Below are 27,401 nucleotides of genomic sequence, written 5' to 3'. Positions count from 1 at the left end.
GTTCTGAAGTTCCTTTTTTATGCTACTTGTTGATGCTTCTACTGGGTTTTCTTTATTTTGGACAGATTGCCTTTTATTTAGCTCTTAAAACTTTTATCTGTCTACTTTATGTCATCCCCTGCATCTTATACTGCATCGTGATGCTGGGTTTTTATTTATTTTGGACTTAGTGTTTTTTGGTCTTCTAGATTCATTTGAAAAAAATATTTGAGGTTCCGGATTTCGGTCAATTTTGAGATTGTCTTGTCTGTGCGGTCAAAATTGAGGGGAGGTCAACAGATGGAAACTGATTTTTCTTTTGCAATTCTGTTTTTTTTTTTTTCTTTTGTTCCAGTGATTTCTGCGGACAACTATAGGCTTGTGCAGCATCAATGGCAGATGACAGTAAATTCTGTTTTTTCTTGGTTTCGACATTTTTGTTGTTGGCTGTTGTGGTTAATGTGGCATTGGCTGCCAATTATGTGCCCGGTGATGATATTCTGTTGAACTGTGGAGGTCCTAACAATCTCCCAGATGCTGATGGTCGGAAATGGGGCACAGATATTGGGTCAAAATATATGTTGAGTAGTAAGTCATCAATCTCTGATGCTGATGATCAAAAGCCCTCTGTCCCTCAAGTTCCTTTTATGTCTGCCCGTGTTTTCCAGTCTGAGTTCACCTATAGTTTCCCTGTAGCATCTGGTCGTAAGTTTGTCCGTCTGTATTTCTATCCCTCGTCTTACAACAAGCTAAATGCTACTAATGCCATCTTCAATGTGGCCTCCGGACAATATACCTTACTTAGAAATTTCAGTGCAGCACAAACTGCTGAAGCTTTCAACTATGATTACTTGACCAAGGAATTCTCAATAAATGTGCCATCTGAAACTTTGAACATCACTTTCACACCCTCTCCAAATACTTCAAACTCCTTTGCGTTTGTCAATGGGATTGAGATTATTTCACATCCTGATATCTATAATACAGAAGATGGAACTACCTTCATTGTGGGTCAGAAATCTCCTTTCATCATTGACAATTCTACTGCCTTGGAAAATGTTTATCGCCTTAATGTGGGAGGCAATGTAATCTCACCATCAGGTGATACTGGTATGTTTAGGTCATGGGGTGATGACTCAAATTATATTTTTGGAGCAGCCACCGGAGTTACCAATACTGCCGATGATGAGAATGTCACAATAAGCTATGGTAATGGGCAGCCTACCTACGTTGCCCCGCTTGATGTCTATAAGACAGCTAGGTCAATGGGTCCAACTTTTCAAATTAACCAGCAATTCAATTTGAGTTGGGTTTTCTCAGTTGATTCAGGGTTCTCTTATCTTGTTAGGCTCCATTTCTGTGAAATCACTAAAAATATCACAAAAGTCAACCAGAGGGTGTTTGTCATTTACATGAATAACCAGACTGCAGAACCTGCAGCGGATGTCATTGCTTGGGCTGATGGCAATGGAGTTCCTTTTCACAAGGATTATGTGGTCTCTGTTCCTCGTGGGGCTTCACAGCAGGATCTTTGGCTTGCCCTCCATCCAAACGTTGCTTCAAAATCCAATTGGTATGATGCAATTTTGAATGGAATAGAGATCTTCAAAGTGAGTGACACCAATAATAACCTTGCTGGGCCTAATCCAGTTCCAGTTGCAGAACCAGATCATATTGACCCTCTGCCGTCCAAAACAAGTGAATCAAAAAATAATAAATCAGCTATTGGTGGAGGCGTTGGAGGCGGAATTGCTGCTGTAGTTCTTATTGGTTTAGTTGTATGCCTTGTCATGCGCCGCCGGAAACGTGGGAAGGTCCAAAGTCCAAGTGATGGACCATCAGGCTGGCTCCCTCTTTCTTTGTATGGAAATTCACATACTTCTGGTTCCGCTAAGACGAACACTACTGGCAGTTATGCTTCGTCCCTCCCATCAAACCTTTGTCGTCACTTTTCATTTGCTGAGATCAAGGCAGCCACCAATAACTTCGATGAAGCACTGCTTCTTGGGGTGGGTGGTTTTGGCAAAGTATACCAGGGAGAAATTGATGGTGGCACAAAAGTTGCTATCAAACGTGGGAATCCTCTCTCCGAGCAAGGTGTTCATGAATTCCAAACTGAAATTGAAATGCTCTCAAAACTTCGCCATCGCCATCTTGTTTCTTTGATTGGTTATTGTGAAGAGAACTGTGAAATGATCCTAGTATATGACTACATGGCTCATGGTACCCTTCGTGAGCATCTCTATAAGACCCAGAAGCCTCCTTTACCTTGGAAGCAGAGGCTTGAGATTTGTATTGGTGCTGCTCGTGGGTTGCACTATCTTCATACTGGTGCCAAGCATACTATTATCCACCGTGATGTGAAGACCACTAATATCCTCTTGGATGAAAAGTGGGTGGCAAAGGTTTCTGATTTTGGGTTGTCTAAAACAGGCCCTACATTGGATCACACCCATGTCAGTACCGTGGTGAAGGGCAGTTTTGGATATCTGGATCCAGAATACTTCAGAAGGCAGCAACTGACAGACAAATCTGATGTGTACTCATTTGGTGTAGTGCTGTTTGAGATTTTGTGTGCTCGGCCAGCTCTGAACCCAACTCTTCCAAAGGAGCAAGTAAGCTTGGCAGAGTGGGCTTTCCATTGCTACAAGAAGGGGACTTTTGACCAGATAATCGACCCATATCTGAAAGGGAAGCTTGCACCAGAGTGCTTGAAGAAATTTACAGAAACAGCAGTGAAGTGTGTGTCGGATGTTGGTGTAGACAGGCCGTCGATGGGAGATGTGCTGTGGAACCTTGAATTTGCTCTGCAACTTCAGGAGAGTGCAGAGGAGTGTGGGAAGGGTTTTGGGAAAATGGACATTGAAGAAGGGTTTGATGATGTTACATGCAAAGGAAAGAAGGATTTAAATGAATCCCCAGGTTATGATGCAAGCATGACTGATTCAAGAAGCAGCGGAATATCTATGAGCATTGGCGGCCGCAGCCTTGCCAGCGAAGACTCAGATGGGCTAACACCTAGTGCTGTTTTCTCTCAAATCATGAATCCAAAAGGACGTTAAAATCTCCTCATGTCTTGAAAGCAGCAAATACACGCCAAGGCAATGTTCTTTAACTTTCCATTTTTCCTTTTCCTACCTCGTACTGCCTGCCTTATTCTTTTACTCACTATTTATTTTGTAATTCATATGTTTTGTTTAAGCTCGTTGTATCTACCAATACTCAAAAGTGTGAAATTATCTTCTGTTGTACTATTAACTGATCATAAAGAGGTTGTTCACTATGGCAGTCTGATCTCTTGCTAGTAATCAATCGTTCTGTATATTATTATATGTTCCTGTCTGGTCTAAAGATGAAATGAAGAGATGTTAGTCCCAAAGAAAGTAGAGGTTCAAATGCAACAAGGCAAGGTATAGACGTATAGTAGTGTTGTTATATGACATTTTGCTGCAAGGAAATTCCTACTAATAAGAATTGTCTTCTCCGTTGCTATTCCAATTTATTGTGTCTGGTGGAATAGTTGAGGTGCGCGCGTAGATTGATTTAGACATTTCAATTATCAAAAAATGATCGTTGACTTTGGTTGGAGTTTAACCCCATTTTCTTATCAATTACTACATGTTTTCGCGTTAACTTTATGATTTATTTAATTATTTATCTGTCATTTTGATTAATGCCAGTTGTACTTGTATAAACGTTTGAAGTGGGCGGTGAGTGTGTAAACCAATTTGAAAAGGATGGATAAGTTGAGTGGCATACATGATGGAGAGGAGGCATTCATGTCTTTCTAGTAATTATAATCACAAAAAATGGATAAAATATACTTGCACAAATTGTCTTTTGCTGATTTATTTTAATTGAAAAAATGACGTGCTTCCCATGTTGACAAATTAAGGTCTGACCACTTCCATTGGATTTTAATAAAATATATTTTATCGTTCAATCAACTGATTAGTTGAGAAATAGCTTACATGATTCTTATATGCCAATTCAATTTATTTAGGTGGCCATAATTAAATGGGAAAATTTCATAAAAATATAATCACTTAACTTAAATTGCAAAAATATAGTTTAAAATTTATATTGTAAATGAGTGTATAGATGAGTCTTTTTTTAAAATTTGATGACATATTTAAGCCTTTTTTTTTAAGAAGTGCATAACACATTTTAATTTCAAGTTTTGTGTACCTCATATTTACGTGTATTTGTTCACGTTTGTTCGCTTCAAATATGTAATAATATTTATTTTTTAACATTATTTTGTAGGTAAAGGCGTCACACATGGTTACAAGTAAGTAAAAATAAGGTTTTATAGTTATGCAGCCCTCTTAAACTTTCCCGAAATTTTCATTTGACCCTTGTACTAAATCTTGTTCCAATTAAACATTTAGAATTTGTAATTCCAAATCACGATTCTAAATGAGTGGTTGAATATGTAATTTGGGATTATCATAATTTTAAATTGTTCCAAAAGCATGATTTGAAATTTCAATTTTTTAAAAATATAAAACTAGATTCATAAATTTATATTTTATAAAAAAAAATTGGTTATGAATCTATTAATTAAGAAGAAGGAGAAAGTAGGGAGAAGAGAGAAAACTTCTTATTCCTCTTAGAGGATATTCAGGGATTGCGGTATATTCACAGATTTATTACAATGAAGAAAATTTCTTTATTTATAGGGGAAAACTGATTTGGTCTCCAACTAGGATTCCTTAGTCTTCTCCATAGGATTCCACATAATAAACATTCACCATAATACAAATATGTTTATAGCGTTACGTGTCTCGTTAAAACCTTACTACATAAAATGTCTATTTGATAGATTATGTGCCTCGTTAAATTCTTACTAGATAAAACCAAATGGGGAAAAATTCTAGTGAAGGAAAAAGAGTACAAATATATAATAATACACACTTTAGATGCCTCATTAAAAACCTTACAAGGAAAAATCAATGACACAAAACCTTGTGAGGGAAAAGAGTACATCGCGTATTAACTTCCCCTAAAGGGAACATCAATCCAAACACTTGAATCTTCACATTTCAAGCTTGTGCATCACCTTGTCGAAAGTTGAAGTTGGTAGAGACTTGGTGAATAAATTAGTCATATTATTGCTTGAACAAATTTGTTGCACGTTGATATCATCACTCTTTTGGAGCACATATGTGTAGAAAAGATTTGGTGAAATGTGCTTCGTTCTATTCCCTTTTATGAATAATCCCTTCAGGATCGAAGAATTCTCCAAGTTCCTCATCAGTTTCTTTAAGGAAATAATTTATTGCCTTTCGAAAACTCTTCGAGAGTTCAATTCAAGTTATTAACTTGTTTAACAATACAAAAGGTTCTTAAATTGATTCAATCCATATGAGGATTTTAAAGAAGTTTTTCAAAAATTTGTATATGCTTCAAGAATTCTTCTGATTTTTATATCAATTTTTGTCAAGTGACAACATTCAATATTAAATGTATGACATCTTTTAGTGTCTAGATTGCAAGTCAAATAAACTTTACGCTTATCAAGATGCATCATTTAAACATTTACACGTTAGCATGTTTTAATAGATCGTAGAATTTAAATCCTCATAATTTTTATAATATTGCACGCTATTGTATCAAAGATATCGTCGACGCTATATCATTTTATATCGGTTCACAATATGTTATAACTTATTGAGATCTCATCACTTCATTACTTTCAAGTACCTACCTCTCTCATGAGGTTTCATGAAGTGTTATGTCGTAGGCTCTTCAAGAACACAGTACCTCCTCATTATGATCATTTTAATCATTTGCTCCTCCCTCTTTTTCAAGAATTATTTTATTTATAACCAATTAGTCTATTATGCTTAAGTATCATTTCATGTATGTACTAGGTATATAATCTATTTTTTCTGGTTAACTTTAACTAATACTATTGATATCGGTTTATATACCAATTTCGTACATTAAATAATGATTTCTTTTTTTATAACTCACTGCATGTAATTTTTATCTAATGTCAATTCTGATACCGAATTGACTTCAATTTAGATGATAGATCATTAAAGTGTTTGGAACGTGTATATTATAAAGTGTTCATTTAATGCATGAAATGAATGTATAACCTGATTGCTTCAATTTTCACTAAACATGTTTAAAAACTGAACATAATTTATTAAAATTGTGGTATCTCCTGTATTCAGATTAGCAAACTAGAAATAATAAAAGAAGTATCTGAGTCCACGGAACTCACTGTGTGTCCTTAAGAAATTTAATCCCCTCAAGTACTTGAGGTTGTAGATTAATTCCTCTCAAGATAAAACAGATTAACCATTAAAGAAGTAGTGGTACCTCAAACTTCAATAATTTCAACGAACTCAAAAGGACAGCAATGAGATGACACACATACATGATCGATCGATTCTGTTTTGTAAGAAATGTATGCACAAGAAGGGAAGAATTCAGTTCAGAAAAATGAGAGAAAGTCAGCAAAGGGTAAATGTCACAACTCTTTGAAAAAAAAAGACAACCTTTCAGAAAGGTCACAACCCTTTGGAAAAGGCACAACCTTTGAAACGGTCAAAACCCTTTAGAAAAGATACAACCTTTCATAAAGGTCACAACCCTTCGACAAAGGCACAACCCTTCAGGAGAGTCACAATCCTTCATTTCCTATTCACACCTCTAAAACCCAACAAATAGAAAGACTATAATTTTTTTTCACATAGTTCGTCAACAATTAACGAAATGGAAGGAGCAAATTAACTTTATACAAACTTACTAATAGATAGCAACTTTTATACACTTTCTAAACACTTGTGAAAAGTGTGATAGTTAACAAACTTGTTGGACGTCAAATTTCATACCTATCTCATACAATAAAATGTTTATACGTACTAAACTAAACTTACTAGTGGATATCAAATTTTATAAATAAAAAGTCTAATAATCCAATTTATTGGGACATAATTTCATAACAATATTTTATGTATATAATTTGTGTTCAATTAATATATAAATAAAATTCCAAATTTTAATACGAAACTCATAGCAATTACTTTTGTGTTACATTTTGTATATAACTGAATTTCAATGGTATAAACTGATTTACTAAGATTATATCATTTCAGTTTTTAGTCGATTGAGTACTTATTTTTAGCTGAGCACAATTATTCCAAAAAAGCAACAAAACATTGAAATCTAGTAATAAATTTCTTTGAATCAAGTTTCATCATTACAGTTTCTAGTTTAATTTTAAATTTATCTTGTATTTGTTATTTTTATTTTATTGGCATTTTAAAAATTATTAATTTAAATTTAAATTGTCAACTAGAAATATGAATCCGACTATTAAAAATTCCAAAAAAAAAAAAAAAACAGTTTAAAATCGAATATAATTTACAAAAAGGAGCTTTTGATTATTTGATCGACAATAAGTTTTTAAAACAATTTTTTGAAAATTAAAATTGATCAAATCTTACTTAAGATCAATAATATATCAATAGAAATTGAATTGACTTGGTATATTATCAATTGAAAAGAAATCATTAGGAGAACTAGATTATAAAATAATTATTCATCACTTTGCATTTGAAAAAGTTAAAAAAACATATATTTTAAATTAAGATCTCATTTAAAATTTAATTTTAGGCCACTAATAATATCGACCCGCCACTGCCTACATCCTGCATTCAGTAAAAGAATTTGCGAAGAAGAAATCTAAAAATAGAATGTAGTCCAAAAATTAAATTGAATAAGTTAGTGTTAGTACCGTATAATCATTAATATTATTCAAATATGCTCATATAATCATTAATTAGCATAAACCATGGAATTTCCTTTCCAAGAGATACCAATCACAGTATAAAAAGTTATTCACTGCCACTGTTGCTTTTCAGTTTACATGTGAGCCCATAGCATCCCATAAATTTTCTTTTCTACATTAGTTTATACTTTATAGAATATCAAAATTAATATTAAAATCAAAGTTAACCAAAGACTTTTCCAATTTTTTTTATTTAAATTTTCACTTGCAACATACATGAAATTACATAAAGGTATAAACCAACAAATATTTCGTCCAAAATTTCAGTATGACGCATATAATTTTATCTCGAAAATGAAAACTCCTCTCAATCTCCCCGTATCACTAGGATTGGAACATGCATGACCTTTTTGAACAATAATATTTTATTTGTTTATTTTTTCAAATCAAAATAGTTCCTTCAATCATTGAAAATGCATCTGTAATCGGTTAACATAAATCTAATAGACAAATCTCTCTAAATACTTACTTGAGATAGTAGAGTCTCGTATTAATAACGTGTTATGCTCTATTTAATAAGTAGAAGGAGAAAGTAGGGAGAAGAGAGAATTAGGGATTGTGGTATATTCACAAAGTTATTACAATGAAGAAAAATCCCTCCAGCTAGGATTCCTTACTTCTCTCCAAAAGGATTCCACATAATAGACATTCATTATAATACAAATATGTTTATAACGGATTTACCATTTTAAATTTTTATATATAAACAAAAATCATTATCGACCATCATTTTAAATTGTTTGTACGAATTCCATTAAAGAATAGTTTTTTACCCTTTCTTAAAAATTCCCAATCTTTTTCTCATCTCCATAACAAAAATTTAGATAATATTCATCATTAAAAAAAAAAAAAAAGCAAGTATCCAAGTAATACTTTTTTAATGAACTTATTTTCCTTCCATCCAAATATTATCCGAGTCATCGATCGGGGTCACAGTTGGGGATCGAGTCCTGAGTCGAGGCTGGGGTCCAGGCCTTGAATCATAGTATTACAATTACTATTTAGTCTTTACTAATTAATCAAACAATAGAAACTAGTAAGCCTTGTGTTTTCCTCATCAACTTGAAACCCAACTGCTACACTTTCTATAAAAAAAATAAAAATAATAGTAATTACTTATTTTTCAAGAAAACAAACATTTTCTTTCTACCCAATTATTCAAGTTAATATCTCAGATGACCACTCAACTATGCACTCTTCTCTCAGAAAGTCGCTCAACTTTCAATTTTAACTCAAAAGTCACTCAATTATACATTTTTCTCTCAGAAAGTCACTCAACTTTGAATTTTATCTCAAAAGTCACTCAACTATCCACTCTTCTCTTAGAAAGTCACTAAATCTATTTAATTGTTATTTTAATTAAAATTTACTAATACAAATTGTTTATATAAAAAATCAAAATTTTAAAAAAATAAAAAAATACCATTTAAACTATTTAGTGATCCACCCACTTGACCCGACCCATTAAAAATATAATGTGACCCAGTTATCCAATCTTTAGTTGCTGATTCAACTCATGAAAGTAACTGTGGTACTACTTCCGGATGGTTAGAACTAACATCAAGTTTTGGCTCGATCATTAGTGGGACTATGTCTATGTTGATTGCTGAAACATCATTCATGCTGAAGAATCTTTTTTCACCTTGTTGGTATATTTAATTTATACGTGTTTTTGTTGATTTTCTAGTCCGTTTCGTTGCCAACGATCCACGATATCTTGGCAATAAGGCTGACAAAGAAAAAGACAGTTTCAACTAAAATCATTTAAAGAAGAAATAAGTGAACTGCTAAAAGAAGCAAAAGCAATTATCAATGGAGAACTAGAAAAAAATGCACAGGGGAGGAGAAAAAGAGTCAATAAAATGGGTCAATGTTATATTTTTAGCAGGTCGGGTCATTAAATGGATATTTTTTATTTTTATTTTTAAATTTGGTTTTTAAATAAAAAATTTATATCAGTAAATCTTAATTAAAATATCAATTTAATAGGTTGAGTGACTTTTTGAGATAAAATTCAAAGTTGAGTAACTTTTTGAGAGAAAAGTGCATAATTGAGTGACTTTTGAGTTAAAATTGAAAATTGAGTGACTTTCTAAAAGAAGAGTGCATAATTGAGTGACCATCTGAGATATTAACTCCAATTATTCTGACCTTTTGATAAGAACAAATTGTTCTTTCATGCAAATGGTAGTCTGGACCTCTATTTGGATTATTTAAAATCCTAGACTTGGTCTTCACTTCAAAAATACTACTATTATTTTGCCGTTTGCCTCTCTTTTTACTTGTTCATAGTTTCATTTGTTTATTTATATACTATGATATATCATCCACTAAACAAACTTGATGTCAGTATCTCCTACTGTTGCTACAATGTTACAAAACGATAAAGGAAATGTTGTTCGATTGACCATACATGTCTTACTGATGATAGTGATTTAAGAGTTAAAAAAAAAAGTCAAAATTTAAAAGTAGTTTCTCGAGATTGAATTTGCTAAAAATATGTCCGTCTAGACATCAAAACAATTCTTATTTTGGGCCACGGAGTAGTCAGATACCCAGACGCAAATAAATATCCATAACCAATTTCACAAATTAAAAAACTACTAATATTTTATAGGTCACATGGGGATAACTTTATCGTTATTATAGAAGAATGGAAATAATGAACTCATACGGTGGATCCAAGTAATTTTCGTATTTGGACAATGCCTTAGTTGATTTTGATAGTATTGTGTTTTGGTAAGTCTCTGATCACTCATCATTCACGTACAAGAATAATTAATTAAGGGGAAATTAGCAAAGTGCCATGAATCAATCATCCATTAAGCAAACATATATTTTTTTCGAGCAAATTCTATATCAAAAGACTCAAAATATCCTAAATTTTAAAACTATTAAGAGGTAATTTTAAGTTGATCGAGATTGCATAGTCAGTGCATATTTAAATTATATATATTCAACTTTTTGAGTATATAATCAATGTATTGGGGGAGCAATATTATATAGTCAATGTATACTTTTTATGACTTTTGACTATTTTTATGTTAATAAAACCATGACTACATTTGTTGTAAAGTAATTACTTTATCATATATATTTGAAAACTATCCCAAGAATTAATTTGAAATTTCCTTTACAAAAATATACCAGCGGATCACATTATGGCACAAACTTGTTTGCATACATACAACTTCATGCTTCTTTCAAGATCATAATGATTCAAATAAACAAGCCTTAATTTATTCCAATCACATCATTCTTTTCATGTTTTTTAGTTGATTGGGGGAAGGGGTTGAATATTGGGACTGGACTGCCTTCAGTTTTTTAACATACATACACACACACACACACACACACACACACACAAGATGTCCCCCAAATTTGTAGTGGCTCAATGTACAACAACTGTACAACATATTGGCAACAATGCAAAGAAACGAAGGACACACCTATTGGAGACCTGAATTTCTTGAGAAAAACTGGAAAGCAGGGATTTTAAAGACAATTCACACCTCCAATTGCAATTACTGTGGCTGCGGCTCGCATGCTACATGTGTGTCTGTAACTGTGGTTATCTTCTTCTGTAGCTCTGGTTTATTGGCTCCTACGAGTTTGTCAATCTGCTCCCCATCCTTGAGGAAAAAGAAGGTTGGAGTTGCTTTGATATCCCAGGATGAACTAAATTCCTGAACCAAACAAACAACGAAAATTAGCTGTCAAAACTTTCACATTACTATAGCAAAACAATCCAACAAATACTCTTATCATACGAATGTTTGCATCGTATTACACATTCAAGTCTTGTTCATTTATCTCCCAGAATTGCCAGTCTTAATAGAGTAGAAATAATTTTTTTTAAAAAAAAAACAGCAAGACCAAAAGAGTTAGATAGTTGGGATGCAGAAGGGTATAGGATTGAACACTGAAATTTTTGCTACTTACCGTAAGCTCATCAACATCGACTGTTAGAAACATCAGAGAAAGATATTTCTCAGACAGCTCACAGTAGAATGGAGAAATCATTCTACATGGACCACACCATGAAGCACTGAAATTTGCAATAACCTGCCAAAATTTCACTTGCGTAAGAAAGGTCCAAAATGCCAAAGCCAGCAAAAATGTAAAATTTTAAGCAAGCAAAAGGCAAAGGATCCATATGTGGAAACCGCTGCACCATTCTGTTAGTATCCTTCTCACTTTGCATGTGTGCAAACAGTGTGGTGAGAGGAAAACCTTAAGTTGGTAGCATTAAAGTTAAAAGTGCCTTGAATATTGTTTTTTTAACGTCTTTTGAATTTAGTGCAGCTGGGCTAGAGGATTAAGTTACATGCACGCAGGTGTAAGTTTATATGATATTGGTAAGACACACATTCAAGTTTTGGCAAGTTCACAGTGAAAATGTTAGGGATCACTGTAGATCTGCATCCGAGCAAGTGAATGGTAAATATGACAGTGTACTCTCCTTCTGGAGAATCAACATTCACAACTTTCATGCAACTATCACCATGTTATTACATTACTTAATAAGAACCAAACATAGTCCTGGGAAGAAAAGCCGATATTGATGTGGACCTGTAGAGATCTCGAGGGGAAATCCCCCATCATAATTTCAGATTCCCAAATTGACATGGCTGACCTCCTCTTACATTATTTCTGTTATATGTTATACTGTAGAGAGGAAAGGACTCAAACATCAACCATTCCTATGAAGTGCCAAAGATTTCAAAAAGTATTTAACTAGACAGTAATTAACTCTTTTTTTGAAAATAAGCAACAACAACATACCCAGTATAATCCCACACATTGGGGTCTGGGAAGGGTTGAGTGTATGCCTCTACCTCAGAGGTAGAGAGGTTGTTTCCGATAGACCCTTGGCTCAAGGAATGCTTGAAAAATATGATAAGAAAATAAATGCAAAACAAGCCCAATTTTTTTTCTCACAAAGCCATTCAAGAAATACCCGTCTAAGAAAACACAGAAAAAGAGGCGTAATAAAGTACAAAGAAAACTGTGAACTCAATAAATGGAAGGCCTAACACCTGTTCGTAATAGTGCTGAAAGCAAAATCCACATGGTCGCTATTCATTTCCTTCCAGAAAGCAAAACATAATAACACATCCTCAAGTCACTTTACATGTCATTTCCCTAAAACTTTGATTTATCCTAGCATATACAATTTCTCCATAGCATGAAAATAAATTTATGGGAGAAGACGAGCCACAGAATTTTAAACAGTGATATCAGTCCAAGGAATATATATAGACAAAAAGACACATGTATCTTCACAAGCAATAACTGAGCATGTGGCTATGGAGAAAGATTGTGAAGTTCTCTCCAATGTATATATAGTGAATGTTTCCCCATCCTTATAGTAATCACAAGTTGCCCAAGATGACTGTACATGGAGTCAACCCCAAGACAGAATTTTTCCGTAATTGCATATCCTCAGCCAAAGCACTAAGCTTTACATATCAATCTGATAAATCACTCAAGATTGACTTTAAATCTACCAAACCAAACTTCAACATATTCTTAGCAATTGATAGTTATCGAGTCATTTTATCTGGACTGAGCAAGTAATTCGTTAGAAACCCAGCTAATAGTGTTGACTGTCAACTCCAAGACTGAAATTTTTCATTAATCACATATCCTCAGTCAAAGTCCCCAACTTTTACAAATCAAGTTGATAATTCATCCAAGATTTGTTAAATCGACAAACCCAAACTTTAACACATTCCTTACCAATTGATAGTTATTGACTAAGGAGTTAATGCAAGGTGGAGGTTTGGAGATAGACGTTGAAGTCGAAGGGTTTCATTCAAGTTGAGCAAGACTTGGAGTGCAAGTTCAGTGATGTGACTCATAAAGCGGAATGGACGTGAAGCTTGGCACGCAGGTCATCCCTAATAGAAGAAAATTTCAAGTACTTGGGGACAATAATCCAAGGTAATATAGAGATTGACGAGGATGTCACACACTGTATTAGGGTAGGGAGTGAAATGGAAGCTCGCATTCGTTATTCAGTGTGATAGGAATGTGCTACCCAGAATTGAAGGTAAGTTCTATAGGATGGTGGTTAGCCTGACTTTATATGAGCCGAAGTGTTGGACAATTAAAAACTCTCATATCCAAAAGATGAGAAGATGAGGATATTGAGGGGGATATGTGAACATACTAGGAGAGATAAGATTAGAAATGAGGATATTCGAGACATGGTGTGAGTGGCTCTTGTGGAGGACAAGATGCGGAAACTGAAATTGAGATAGTTCGGGCATGTGAAGTGGAGATGTGTAAATGCCTTGGTTATGATATGTGAGAAATTGATCATAGTGCATTTGAGGACAGGTAGGTCGAAGAAGTAAAGGGGTGAGGTGATTAGGCATGATATGATGCAACTTTAGCTCATCAAGAACATGACCCTTGATAGGAAGGTTTGGAGGTTGAGAATCAGGGAGAGGTTTAGGAGGTAGTTGGACATATTTCTTTCACTTTCTCTATGCATTAGTATTCTAAGTTGAGCGGACTCTTCGCTTTCGATACCACACTCGTATTGGCTTCTCCAAAAAAAAACACTACTTTTAAGAATCCGAAACACACCCGTTACATTTTTGAAGAGTCCGAGCAACCATAATTAGTAGGCTTAAGTCATCGACCGCCCCTTAAAGTTGTCCGCATAATTCACTTAAGACACCTCAACTAAGACTTGTACCTATTGAACACCTAAATTGTTCAAAACATGTACCTATTAAACACAAAACGCTGATATGGCAAAAAATGTGTTTTGCACATCCCTGAAGCGCGTGAAAAGATTCAAAATAGTATCTTTTTGAAATTTTTGTTTACATTTTTTCTTCTTTTATTGACACTTGGCATTATAATTAACTTAAAAATATTTTTCTTCTTTCATTTACACTTTTTTCAAAAAAGAAAAGGACCCCACTCCCTACCTATCATCTTCTTCATACTTTAGTTTGCAAAACATTCTTCATTTTAGCTCTAACATTGTTTTTCTTTCTTTTTTATAAAAAAAAGAATATTATTTCTTTCAAATATGAAGATAAATGAAAATCAATTATGAAGATTCAGATTTGAAAGAAAGTAAGACTTTCTTTCGTATGATTTATTTCAAATCTCATAAAAATAAGGAACAAATATGAAGAAGAAAAAAGAAGATAAATGATTCTTACGTATAAAAAAGTTAGCCGATATTTGTTTATCAAAATTTTCGAACAAAGATTTTTACGCAAATTCATATATAAACCCATTAAATTTATCAAAAATGATATTCAAAAAATTGAAAGAATTAATTTTTGAGCTATCAATTTCATTTTGTCATCGATGTAGAAATGAATAACCGCCGGCAAAATTTTCTTTCTTCTTCACTCTTAGTATGAAAATGTATATATATATATTTTTTAAAGTCAATCTTCAAGTTATTTGAAAAGAATTAGGTTTTGTGATTTGAGAAAGAATGTGTTTTGGGAAGAAGATGAAGATGAAAGGGGGTTGGGTAGGGATGGGGTTGGGTAGAATAGGTTGACATTTTCATTTTTTTCTTTTTCTTTTTTAAAAAAATTAGATATAAAAAGTGTTTGAAATAATTTTAAACAATTTTTTTTTTTATAATTTTCAATAGGTATAGTCTTAGTTGAGGTGTCTAAGTGAATTATGCGGACATCTTTAAGGGGCAGCTCATGACTTAAGCCTAATTAGTATTATTCTTGTTTTTCATCATATCTACATGTTCTATTAGCCTCAACTATCTTATTATTTTGTTGTTGTTTCTGCTTGTTGCTATTGCCTCTTTTTTATCGTTCTTTGTGCCGAGGGTCTATCTAAAACACTCTATATCTTCTCAAAGTAGGGTAAGGTCTGCGTACACTTTATCCTCCCCAGACCACACCGCCACAGGGTTTGTTGTTGTTATTGTTGATAGTTAAGAGTCGGATCATGTGGAGTGAGAAATTAATTGTTAAGAAACCTAGCTAATAGTGTTAATTGTCAACTCCATTAAACTTAGGTTCATCAAACAAACAAGTGAAGTCTTTCAATTGAATTTACTTATAATGATGAAACCAAAACCCCTCCATTCTCCTAAAATGTCAACAGCACCACAATGTCATTAAAAAAAAAAGGACTAGAGAGAATTGCTAGTGAGGTACTGGTCGGTTTCTTGTTGACGGTGGAAGCTCTTTGGTGAGTCGAAGAGAAGATTTAGAGCAAGGGAGAGTTGGATCTTTATCTCTTCTAAAATCCCAACATACAAATTTATGATAAGAGTGCAAAGTTGAAAGCCTCACAATGTCTGGCCCCAAGCAGTAGGGCCACAATCTTATTGCTGATATCAGTCTTTTAGTGGCCAAATATATGAACTGATTACTCATGATTTGAGAAAATGCTCCCAGGCACGATACCCCAAATCTTTTCTCTCTCCTAAAGGAGGAGGGCAGAACCCCCTCTGGTGAACTTCTGTCACCGGAATCCTCCCTCATCTTCTCTCTTCTGTTCTCATTTCTTCCATTCCCAACCACTCCTTCCCTCATACTACTAGATAATGGAGGAAGATATGATCTTCTTCGCAATGGGTTTCAAGTCTTTTGATGTAGCAAGAGATGTATCTCGAGCAGAGACATGGTACGACTGGACTGAGAGAGGAAGAAACATGATGAGCAGAACAAGCTTTAGTAAAAAAACGATGGAATGGATTTGTTCGATTCTCAAGGAAGTATCAAAGGTGAAAGGAAACGTAGTCAGAAGATGGAAAAGGCAGGATCATGTGTCAAATGTATTTTGTGCAAGGAACTTTAACAACAAAGGGAGATATATAAGCATTATCAACATACAAGGAAAGGACAGCTGTAATAATAATTCCTGAAATCACATTCAATGCTGGTTGGTGGAACTTGGCCACCAAAATTGAAAAATTCATTTATTACAAAGCATGTAAGACACCTAGTAAGAATTACAAGAAGATTGATAAAGAGATTCCATATGCAAAAACTATCAGGAGGAGCAAATGGTCTTCTAGAGAGATCGAAACAGCCATCATAGAGGAGGAAGGAGACACCATCATTATTGACGGATAATCCAACCAAAATCAAAATGAGCTCTTAGGGAGAAGTCTTGTTGGCAGCTTTCCAGAAAATGGATCTGAGAACCCAACCCTGTCGGAAGTTCATAGATGGGCGAGCAAAAATTGGACCCAAGCTTATGGCCTCAACATCTACGAGATGAGACACAATCACTTCCTTTTTGAATTCTCCTCCATCACTGTTGCTGAGCATATTCTCAAAGGAAGATGGCTATGGATGAACCAGAGCATACGGCTACAATGGTGGACGCCGACTGTGGGTGCAACTCAATCAAGAGTAAAAATCAATCACTCTTGGATCAGATTGGTGGGCCTCCCTCTACATGTGGTCACAAAATGTGTTCAAAGCAGTAGGAGATCTTTGTGGGGGATGGGTGAAAACAGAGGAGACGGAACTACGCAACCACCTCAAATGGGCAAGAATACTTGTCAAAAACAACGGAAAGCCCATTCTGAAGGAGGTGAAGGTAGTTTTCGGGGGCCATGGGTTTATCTTACAAATATGGGATGAGACACCGACGAGGTTCTTGTCGGAGAAGAAGACCTCGAGTTCGTAGGTGACAGAAGGGCCCAAGTCTCGACCCAGCAGGTAATACACAAGGGAGGGCAGCGAAATCCACGCTCTTGACAGCTGGGGGCAGGAATAACCATGTGGGGTCTTCAAAAGTTTTTGAATTCTTTAAAGGGGCACGTGCCCTGGAGGAACATAAAGGAAAAGAAATCAAAATGTTGGGCCCAGACCCACTGGCCCAACACGCTGTTAAATCAAAAGAAGCCCAATAACAGTGAGAGGATTTCTGAGCCACTAAACAAGCAGACTTCTTATGGAACAGGACAGAGAAGGTGCCCTAACTCCACTTGAATTGGGAGATGAGAGGGAAAATTTTGAATTTGGTGCAATCCTGAGAGATGACGATGATATGTCCATCATCCACACAGAAGAAAGAACAGAAGAAAGAACAGATCAGGAGACTCAAACGTTAAGTGACATGCAATTGGATCAGAAGGCAGAGGGGGAAAGCACAATTGAGGACATTCTACCACTAAATTCTAACGAGCATGGAACTGATACATCAACGGAGAATGAAATTTCATCATGGGTCCAACAAAACATAATTAGACTTAGCAAAGAATTTGGGGTACACTTCATTGGATGTGAAGAAGTGGCCTTGAACCTCTTCATGGCGATCGACAGTAAGAGACAAACAATTGAGAAGGGGGTGGGAGCCATAGTTCCTATAACCCCAATAGGAAAGGTCCCGAAAGAACTCAAGAATTTGAAACCAAAGAGTTATTTTGTGAGCTGTGGAACAAGGAGTAGGGTGGGTTGCTTTATAGACGATTTAAATGAAGGTTAACATAGTATCATGGAATGTGAGGGGCCTCAATGATCCAAGTAAGAGGCTGCAAATCAAAAACTTGATGAATAAATGTAGGGCAAATGTATATTGTTTCCAGGAGTCAAAAATCAAGGGAGATATAAGCAGGATTGTAAAAGATTTGTGGACAAATAGGAAGGTGAAATATGCACAACTAGAGGCACGGAGGACAAGAGGTAGCATCATTATCTTGTGGGATAGTAGTATCTGGGAGGGGGAAGTATGTGCAGTAGGGGCTTACAACATCACTTGTAAGTTCACAGGGAAAACACAAGACTTAGGATGGCATTTTTCTGGTGTTTATGCTCCAGATAATAGAGAAGAAAGAGAAGAAGTATGGGGAGAGTTGGGGGCAGTGAGGGGTCTATTTAATGGACCTTGGGTGGTGGCTAGGACTTTAATGTAGTGCGGTTCCCATCTGAGAAGAAAAACTGCAACAGATTCAATAAGGAGATGGAAGAATTTTCTGAATTTATGGAGGACATGGAATTACAAGATTTACCACTTGTAGGTGGCAGATTCACATGGAGGAAAGGGGATGGACATGACATTGCAGCAAGATTAGATAGATTTCTGATATCCGAAGAGTGGGAAGTAGTAGCCTTTAGAAATATTAAACAATCAATCTTACCTAGAGTAACTTCTGACCATAACCCACTGTTGTTGGAATGTGGCAACTGGGAGAGATCAAACTTTTATTTTAAGTTTGAGAATTGGTGGCCGCAGACTAAAGATTTTAATGAAAGAGTTAAAGAATGGTCGAACTCTGTAATTTATGTGGGAAGACTGGATTATATTTTAGCCTGCAAGTTGAGGTTACTGAAAGAGAAGTTGAAAGAGTGGAGTAAAATAGTACATGGCAACCCAGGTATGCAAAAACAGAGCATCCTTAACCAGCTAACTGAGCTGGACTTGATACAAGACCAGAGAACTCTATCTAATGATGAGTCCTACTTAAGAGCAGTATTGAAAGTAGAGTTTGAAGATAATGCCAAGAGAGAGGAAGTGGCTTGGAGGCAAAGATCTAGGGCCCTGCGGCTCAAAGAAGGGGACATGAACTCAAAGTTCTTCCATAGAATGGCTAACTGCCATAAGAGATAACAATATTGATAAACTGATCATCAATGACTCCAGTGTGACCAAACCAGCTGAGATCAGAGATGAAGTTACTACTTTTTACCAAAAACTCTACAGTGAGACAGAAGTCTGGAGACCTCAATTCAATCTAGGATCAATGAAATAGACAATGCAGCTCTGCAAGCCCAATTTGAAGAGCAGGACATTAAAAATTGTGTATTTTCATGTACAGGGGATAAGGCACCAGGCCCTGATGGTTTCACAATGGCTTTCTTCAAACAGTGTTGGGAAGAGGTAAAACAGGAATTGGTGGCTGCCATTCAGAATTTTCATGATCAGGGCTACTTTGAAAAAAGTTTCAATGCCACTTTCATAGGCCTGATTCCCAAAAAGGTGGGTGCAACTGAATTGAAAGATTTCAGGCCAATTAGCTTGATTGAGAATATCTACAAAATCATTTCAAAGATTTTAACAGACTCAAGAAAGTTATGCCAAAGCTAGTAGATGAGCAAACGGCATTCATAAAAGGCAGGCAAATTATGGATGCAATCTTGGTGGCTAATGAATGTGTGGACATGAGATACAAATCCAAAGTTCCAGGAATTTTATGCAAGCTAGATATAGAAAAAGCCTATGATCACTGAAATTGGGAACATATGTGGAGAACATTAAGGAGGATGGGGTTTGGCAACACCTGGATAAAATGGGTGAGGTTCTGACTGCAGTGAAGTTTTCAGTTTTGATCAATGGCTCCCCAACTGGTTTCTTTCCTTCTGAGAGAGGATTGAGACAAGGAGATCCCTTCTCTCCTTTTCTCTTCATTTTGGCCATGGAAGGTTTAAGTAATATGCACAACAACAGAATCAGGGGTTTCATTGTGAATGAAGGAAACTCTCTGGGAATGTCTATATCCCATTTACAATATGCTGATGACACTTTAGTATTTTGTGATGCAGAGAAGGAGCAACTAAAGCATCTAAGGGTTATCTTCATATAGTTTGAAGCAGTTTTTGGACTTCATATAAATTGGGGAAAGAGCTTTATCTACCCTGTGAATGAGGTCCCAGAGATCAGTACTTTGGCAGACATTTTAGGTGGTAAGATAGGGGAACTTCCCACCACCTATCTCGGAATGCCTCTGGGAGCTAAGAGTAAGTCCATGAACATATGGAACTCTGTGGTGGAAAAGTGTGAAAAGAAGCTAGTTAACTGGAGAAGTCAATACTTATCTTTGGGTGGCAGAGTCACCCTAATCAATAGTGTTCTTGATGCCATGCCAACTTACATGATGTCCCTTTTTTTTTTTGAGAAGGTAACAACTTGTATTCTATTTCCAAAAAAACAGAAACCTGCCACAACAAGTTACAGGTTTCCTAATTACAATCGAGGAGGAGTATCCAAAAGATCTTCAACCCTTTTAACAAAAATTTACAAAGATTTTAATACATCCATAATTGATTCTAGATCTTCCCTATACTCCTATTTACACCAAAAATGAAACAAAACTAAGCATTTCATCTTCATCTTCTGGATATTGTTACTCATGATGTCCCTTTTTCCCATTCATGGGAAGATCATCAAAAAGTTGGATGCTATCAGAAGAAACTTTTTCTGGCAAGGTAATGGTGAAGGGGAGAAGAAGTATCTCTTGATCAAGTGGGAGGTTGTTATAACCAACAAAAAAGAGGGAGGTCTAGGAATTAAGAACTTGAAAGCACAAAACAAGAGCCTTCTGTTAAAATGGCTATGGAGACTGGTAGCAGATGACAGGGCCTGTGGAAGGACATCATCATTGCAAGATATGGTAGGGAAGGACCATGGACTACTCTAGAAGTTAAAATTCCTTATGAAATGGGACTATGGAGAGCTATCAGAAATCAATGGCCAAAATTGTGGGGCAATTCTGTGATCAAAGTGGGTTATGGCAGAAAGACCATGTTCTGGAATGATGTATGGGTGGGGCAAACACCTCTGAGGCAACAGTTTCCGGACATCTATAACCTCAATCAACAGAACCTAGCTACAATCTCAGAGGTCAAAAATGCAATGCACAAGGTTGGAATCAGTCCTTCGGAAGATTCCTCAATGACTGGGAAGTGGAGAGAATGATTCAGTTCTACAATACTTTGGAACAAGCTAAGAGCCTTAACTTTGAGGAAGATAGATTGCTATGGAAGATGGACAAAGATGGCAAGTTCAAGGTGAAATCAGCCTACAAGCTACTGGATATCGCAATTGAAACCAAGGAAGGTTGGCCTTGGAAGATGATCTGGAAAGGGAAGATACCTCACAAGGAGGCCTGTTTCACCTGGCTAGTTGCACATCAAGCAGTTCTGACTCAGGACAACCTTATGAAACGGGGAAGGCAGTTATGCTCCAGATGTTTTTTTTTGTGAAGCTGAAATAGAGACGGTAAACCATCTTTTTTTACACTGTAAAGTGACTGAGAAACTATGGCAATGGTTCATCAACCTCAGGGGTATTAGATGGGCCATGCCAAGACATACTGTAGAAGTTCTAGCATATGGTGGACAATTTGGAAGGAGAGAAATCAGAGATGTTTTGAGAAAAAGAGCATTTCCTTCCAAAGTATGAAGAACTGTTTAGCAACCTTCTAATTTTGGTGTATTCAATCTGTACCTAAGGATATAGGGGACATTATTCTGTTTTTAGATAGACTATAAAGGATATAGGTGATAGATTTTGTTTTGGATGTCCCCCATACTTTTGATGTAACTACTTAGGAGCACACTATTGGTGTACTCCTTTTGTTTATAAATAATACCAGTTAACCTTATAAAAAAAAATGTACATTTTGCATAGTCAACTTGGTACATGCTTCTATTCCTCAATCAAGTACCAAATGCTCAAGTCTATCACCAATGCAAAAGCACATTTTTCCAATAAGTGTCTACATAAAAATTCAAGTTTCTTGTGTAATCAAGCAAAAAGTAAAAATTCAAGTTTCTTCAACTTTTGGAATATAATGGATGCAATTCAAATAATTCAAGTTTCCTCTATTACTTGATTGGCCATTTAATAAAAAATTCTCATATGACACAGGGATACATGTATAACATGGCAGGGAGGGAGGGAGAGAGAGAGAGAGAGCCAAGTAACGATTCTCACAATTTTGCCCTCTTTTTTTGCTTCTGCCAACTTCTGATCCCAGCTTTCTTTTGTAGTAATAAGGGACACATTTCCACCAGCAAACTCGACATTATGGGTAGAATCATCACCATCACTTGTGGAGTGTGACTTGATACAGGGAAAAAGGCTACGTACCTGGAAAAATAACGTACAATATAACATAAAAGCTCTTTCATACTAATGTACTTCCTCTAAAAAAATGGGTAGACATGGAATCCAATTCATTCATCAACAAAGAAATAGTGTTATATAGATAAACATATTGATCAATCTGCAAATAAGACTTAAAAGACTGATCAAGGTTCAACTCATTTTTTACTTTTTGTGTATTATATGTAGGTGGGTTTTGTTGTTTCAGAATAAAAGGTCTATGTTTATTGTTTTCTGCTTCCCATAAATCTAATTTGCATAGTTGTTATGGGTACTATATGTTTTGAGTTGTTAAACTTTCAAGATACATCCTGGGTAGTAGACCCCAGAGCTTTGGTCTAATGGTAAGAGCTACGCATGTGATGTGTTGGTTAGGCGCACGTCATGGATTCAAACCTTAACGCAAGCAAAATCCTGGTACTTAGTGGACCAAGTGTAGAAGGGTGCACCCAATATCCACTGAGTTTCGAATTGTGTGTCATTCTTTCCTCAGGGATTTCTCGGTCATAAAAAAAGGTTGCCAAGATATATCTTTTCTCATTATATGCAGCTATATAGTTTTACATTTTTTTTCCTTTCAGCAAGGGTGATCACAACCATTATGCAACTATGTTTCTGAAAGTTCTAGTTGACAAAAGCACAATAAGTGCAATATTTAAGTTTCAAAGAACTATCTGAAAGCATGAACTCCTTAACTTGAATGCTAAATTACTATAATACCTTCAACTAAAAACACCCCATAACATGAATATTAAATTGCTATAATATCCCAAACTAAAAACACCCTCTAACTTGAATGCCCAACAAAAAACATCCAATTTAGTATATTTTCTATATTTTATAGTTATATTTATTAATTTATTTATATTATATTAAAAGCACACACCTTTTCACATTAGAAGGTTGGGACTTATTCGAAGGGTTGCGACTTTTTTTTAAAAGTTGTGACTTTTCCGAAGGATTGTGACTTTTTCGATAAGGCACAACAAACATTTGTTCATACTACTCTTTGTTGGCTATATATAGTGGGGTTTCCTGTCATTTTTAAACTATCAATTTTCTAAGTGTGATTTGCAGTTGTTGCTTAAGTTCGAAGTTCAAGGGAATTTAAGGAATCATTGAGGTGCCCTTATCAAGGGAATATGTGTCCCTTTTTATAGGCTTGAGCAAGGTTTAAGGTAAATAGCCTACAAGATTTTTATCTCTACCTAACCATCTCAAATTTAATCATAATGAGGACCAAAGTAGAACTACCAAAATAATGTATATTTTTTTCACATGAAGTAAAATTTTACTTGTGAAAACATTATAGCATTAGAAGTCATGATCTACGAAATATACAAGACTTAAAAATATGTTTCTTTCAAATTCAAAGTTAGTGCACATTTTATAATGACTCTTTTATAGTTTAATTGCTTCATGGAAAAAAAATTATTATTTGCTTAAGTAATGATGCATTTTGTAATTGTAATCTGATAGATATATACATTGCTAAGCCTCCCCACCCCCTAAAAAATGAATAGGATGACACATAATTTTGAAAGCTTGTATTTGGTCATGATTAAATTTGATTGTGCATCAAATTTTTCTGCAGGGGGACCTTTGTGAGGGACTTTGACAAATTATTTTTCAATTATTCTTTGTATTGTGAAGGAACACTTTGACGTGAAAGACAACAGTTGATTGATCTTAGATATATCACTTATACATAATTTGATATACACGTGCAACACACGTATCAAAAAACTAGTTGACTGAAAAGTTTGGATAAAGATGTTGTGATGCTAAAATAAAAAGAAAATAAAATGATACTCCCTCTGTTTCAAAAAGAATGATCTACTTTGACTTGGACCAGAGTTTAAGAAAAGAAAGAAGACTTTTTAATCTTGTGGTTCTAAATTAAAGTGATGTCAAATGTACCAAAATGCCCTTTAATCTTGTGGCCTTGAACATGCCACGTGGAAAGTTGAAGTTAAAATGTTGCAAAAAAAGGAGAGGGGTCATTCTTTTTGAAACAGACTAAAAAGGAAATTGGGTCATTCTTTTTGAAACGGAGGGAGTAGTTAAATTACTAGAAGTCATAGAAGAAGATTGACACTCAAAAAAGAATCAAGAAGTGTATGATGACAAATATTGGAGTCCAGCAGCATATTAAAATCTGAAGTTGACTAGTACCAAAGATCAACAATAAGAAAAAATGCACCAATTTTGGATGCCTTGAGAAGAAATGAAATTCGCTTAAAATATGACTCACCTTTGCCAAATGTCACTAGGAATACACTTGGTTCTTTTTGATTGTTAACTAGGAAAAAAATTGCTGAGCAGGTGACTAACAGAAAAAAGAGACCAACACCATCCATCGAAAGGACAAAAGTTAACGGCTTATTTGGATTTCTTTTATGGTTAGAGCTGTTTGCAAGCTGCCTTAGAAGTGTAATAATGTTCCTTATGTATCCAGATGCTGAGAGACAAGATGAAATTCCTTTATAATGTAGATTATTAGGAATCACAAATGACACCAATTTAGCGAGCTCATAAGACGGCACATACATTATTACTTTTGTTTGGTAGACCAGGCATACACCATAAGTTGGTATGTCGCACTATAATTCTTTGATTGACTTGATCTTTGCTTTGTTTACTCTGTTTCCACGTTAGCTCTGGAATTTCTTTGTGACCTTTCTAATTCTATTCTTACTCTGGTCAAACTTGAGAGACATTTACCTAGGCAATAAGACTATATGGAAGAGTTGTGACTGCCAGGATAATAGAACAATAACAACAACACGCCCAGTGTAATCCCACAAGTGGGGCATGGGGAGGGTAGTGTTGTACGCAGTTACCCCTACAAAAATATAGAGGCTGTTTTAGTCTTTTCGATAGACCTTGCCACCTTGGTTCAATTGAAAGCATTACAAAGCAATTCGAAATAAAACAAGGGGGAGTGAAGAAATCAAGACAAAATACTAAAGTAAATATGACATAGCATACTAAAAACAGGACAATCACTACCACAAAATAATACGATAATAGAAGTGCTAAAAACAGTAAATAGTAACAGAAGTGGAATAATAAGAAACTCCCAATGTAATACTACGACTACTAGTATGAAGGACTAAGCAAGACAACTTGCAACTACCAAACTAACCCTCTACCCTAATTTGTGTCCTCCATAATCTTCTAAGGTCATATCCTTGGTAAGTTGGAGCTATGTCATGTCTTGTCTAATCACCTCTCCCCAATAATTTTTTTGCGTGCCTCTCCCTATCCTGTAACCATCCATAATCAACTCTCACACCTCCATACTTGTCCCCTTCACATACTCAAACAATCCAAGCGACTAAGCCTCACTTCCCGCATATTATCCTACATTGAGACCACTCCTACCTTTTCCCAGATACCTTTATTTCTAATCTTACCTCTCCTTTTCTGTCCACACATCCAACTCAGGATACTCATTTCCGCAACTTACAAGTTCTAAACGTGGGAGTTCTTGAGTGGTCAACATTTTGTTCCATACAACATAGCCAGTCTAACTAACTTGCCTTTAAGTTTGGTGGCACCTTCTTATCACAGAAGACTCCTGATACGAGCCTCCATTTAATCCACTCTGAATTTCGCCAGAAGATTATACCATTCCTAGTTTTTTAGCTGGCTTGGGGAGGATACATCAATAACCAAATTAACTAAAGCAAAACAATTAAAAGGTAAAGGTACTTAACAAATTGTTTTCTATATACAAGCTTTATATTTTACTCGGTCTTTCCTTTTCCAACGCGTGTTCCTTTGTTAGACAAACACATGAGTGAAGAGAATGAAAAGGCACAAAAAAAGATGGAGAAAGCCAATTGAACACAAACAAAGTAGATGAATAAACTCCACTTTGGGATACGTCTTTCACTTGGGAATAAATTGTAGAAAAAGTTACCGTATCAGAGATCCCCATCTTAAGTGGACACCAATACAACTTCCAATCTAAAGCAGCAGTAACCTGAAGATGGTATCAATCCAAAATCCACTTGCTGAAATCTGAAATAATGACAAGAGGGAAAAAGATGAGGCATGAATTAATCAAGAAGGATTCAGGCTTCAGACAACACTAAAACAAACAGTTCCTACTGAATATTACTAAAGTTAACCCCCATTCAAGCAAACTATAAGGTTCTTGACCTAAAACTAAAAAAACCCATTTTTTTCTTTAAATCTACTTTTCAAGAATATACAGGCCCTCCAGCGTGAATAACTAACCTAAAGATTAGATCTTTAGAATATATTGAGCAAGAAAATAATTGCATAATAAATATACCTGAATAATTAATGTGAAGAAACCCTGAGGCAAGGAAAATTAGGTGAGGGATTAAGAGAGGGATAAATGGGTTTATGAGATTTATGAAAAGATTGTTTGATTTTGACGGAGAAGAATACCAGAATGATGATATGATGCCCTCTCACGCGCTTTCCCACCCATTAACCCAAACATCTTTATCTTCATTTCTCAAAATTAACCACCAACTCATTCCTTTTAATCCAACCAAATAATTTACTATTTAACTATTCGCCTATTAATTACTCATCATTTCATTTCATCAATAATAAATTCATATCAAATGTTTCATTCTAAAAATATATATGTCGTTTTACTAAAAATAAACGGTCCTTAATATATGTCATTTCACAAAATTAATACCCCTTCACGTTAAATTAATTAAATTATTAAGGTATTTCACACCATTTAAAAAATGAAGATTAAGACATAAATTAGGTATAA

General features: G+C 35.2%; 2 protein-coding genes across 3 annotated transcripts; one reads left to right on the top strand and one right to left on the bottom strand.

The window, feature by feature from the left end:
• The first annotated feature begins 338 nt into the window (after positions 1 to 338).
• On the top strand, positions 339 to 3,267 carry LOC125870762 (receptor-like protein kinase FERONIA). Its single transcript, XM_049551267.1, has one exon. The coding sequence runs from the start codon at positions 372 to 374 to the stop codon at positions 3,039 to 3,041; it is 2,670 nt and encodes an 889-aa protein (XP_049407224.1). The 5' UTR covers positions 339 to 371; the 3' UTR covers positions 3,042 to 3,267.
• Positions 3,268 to 10,904: 7,637 nt separating this feature from the next.
• On the bottom strand, positions 10,905 to 27,117 carry LOC125870774 (thioredoxin H9-like). Of its 2 annotated transcripts, none has more exons than XM_049551285.1 (5): positions 26,940 to 27,117; positions 26,562 to 26,662; positions 22,463 to 22,618; positions 11,729 to 11,851; positions 10,905 to 11,472 (listed from the first exon to the last, which is right to left on the bottom strand). In XM_049551285.1, exons 2-5 carry the CDS (start codon positions 26,577 to 26,579, stop codon positions 11,311 to 11,313), a joined length of 459 nt encoding a protein of 152 aa, XP_049407242.1. In that variant the 5' UTR covers positions 26,580 to 26,662; positions 26,940 to 27,117; the 3' UTR covers positions 10,905 to 11,310. The 2 variants fall into 2 exon arrangements, with proteins under 2 accessions (XP_049407242.1, XP_049407243.1); XM_049551286.1 differs by having other exon boundaries at positions 26,562 to 26,655; positions 26,940 to 27,050.
• Between the last annotated feature and the right edge of the window lie 284 nt (positions 27,118 to 27,401).

Source organism: Solanum stenotomum, chromosome 7 (genome assembly GCF_019186545.1).
Source record: "Solanum stenotomum isolate F172 chromosome 7, ASM1918654v1, whole genome shotgun sequence".
NCBI classification, from domain to species: Eukaryota; Viridiplantae; Streptophyta; class Magnoliopsida; order Solanales; family Solanaceae; genus Solanum; species Solanum stenotomum.
Note: the sequence above shows the minus strand (reverse complement) of the source record. Positions and strands in the feature narration are given on the sequence as shown.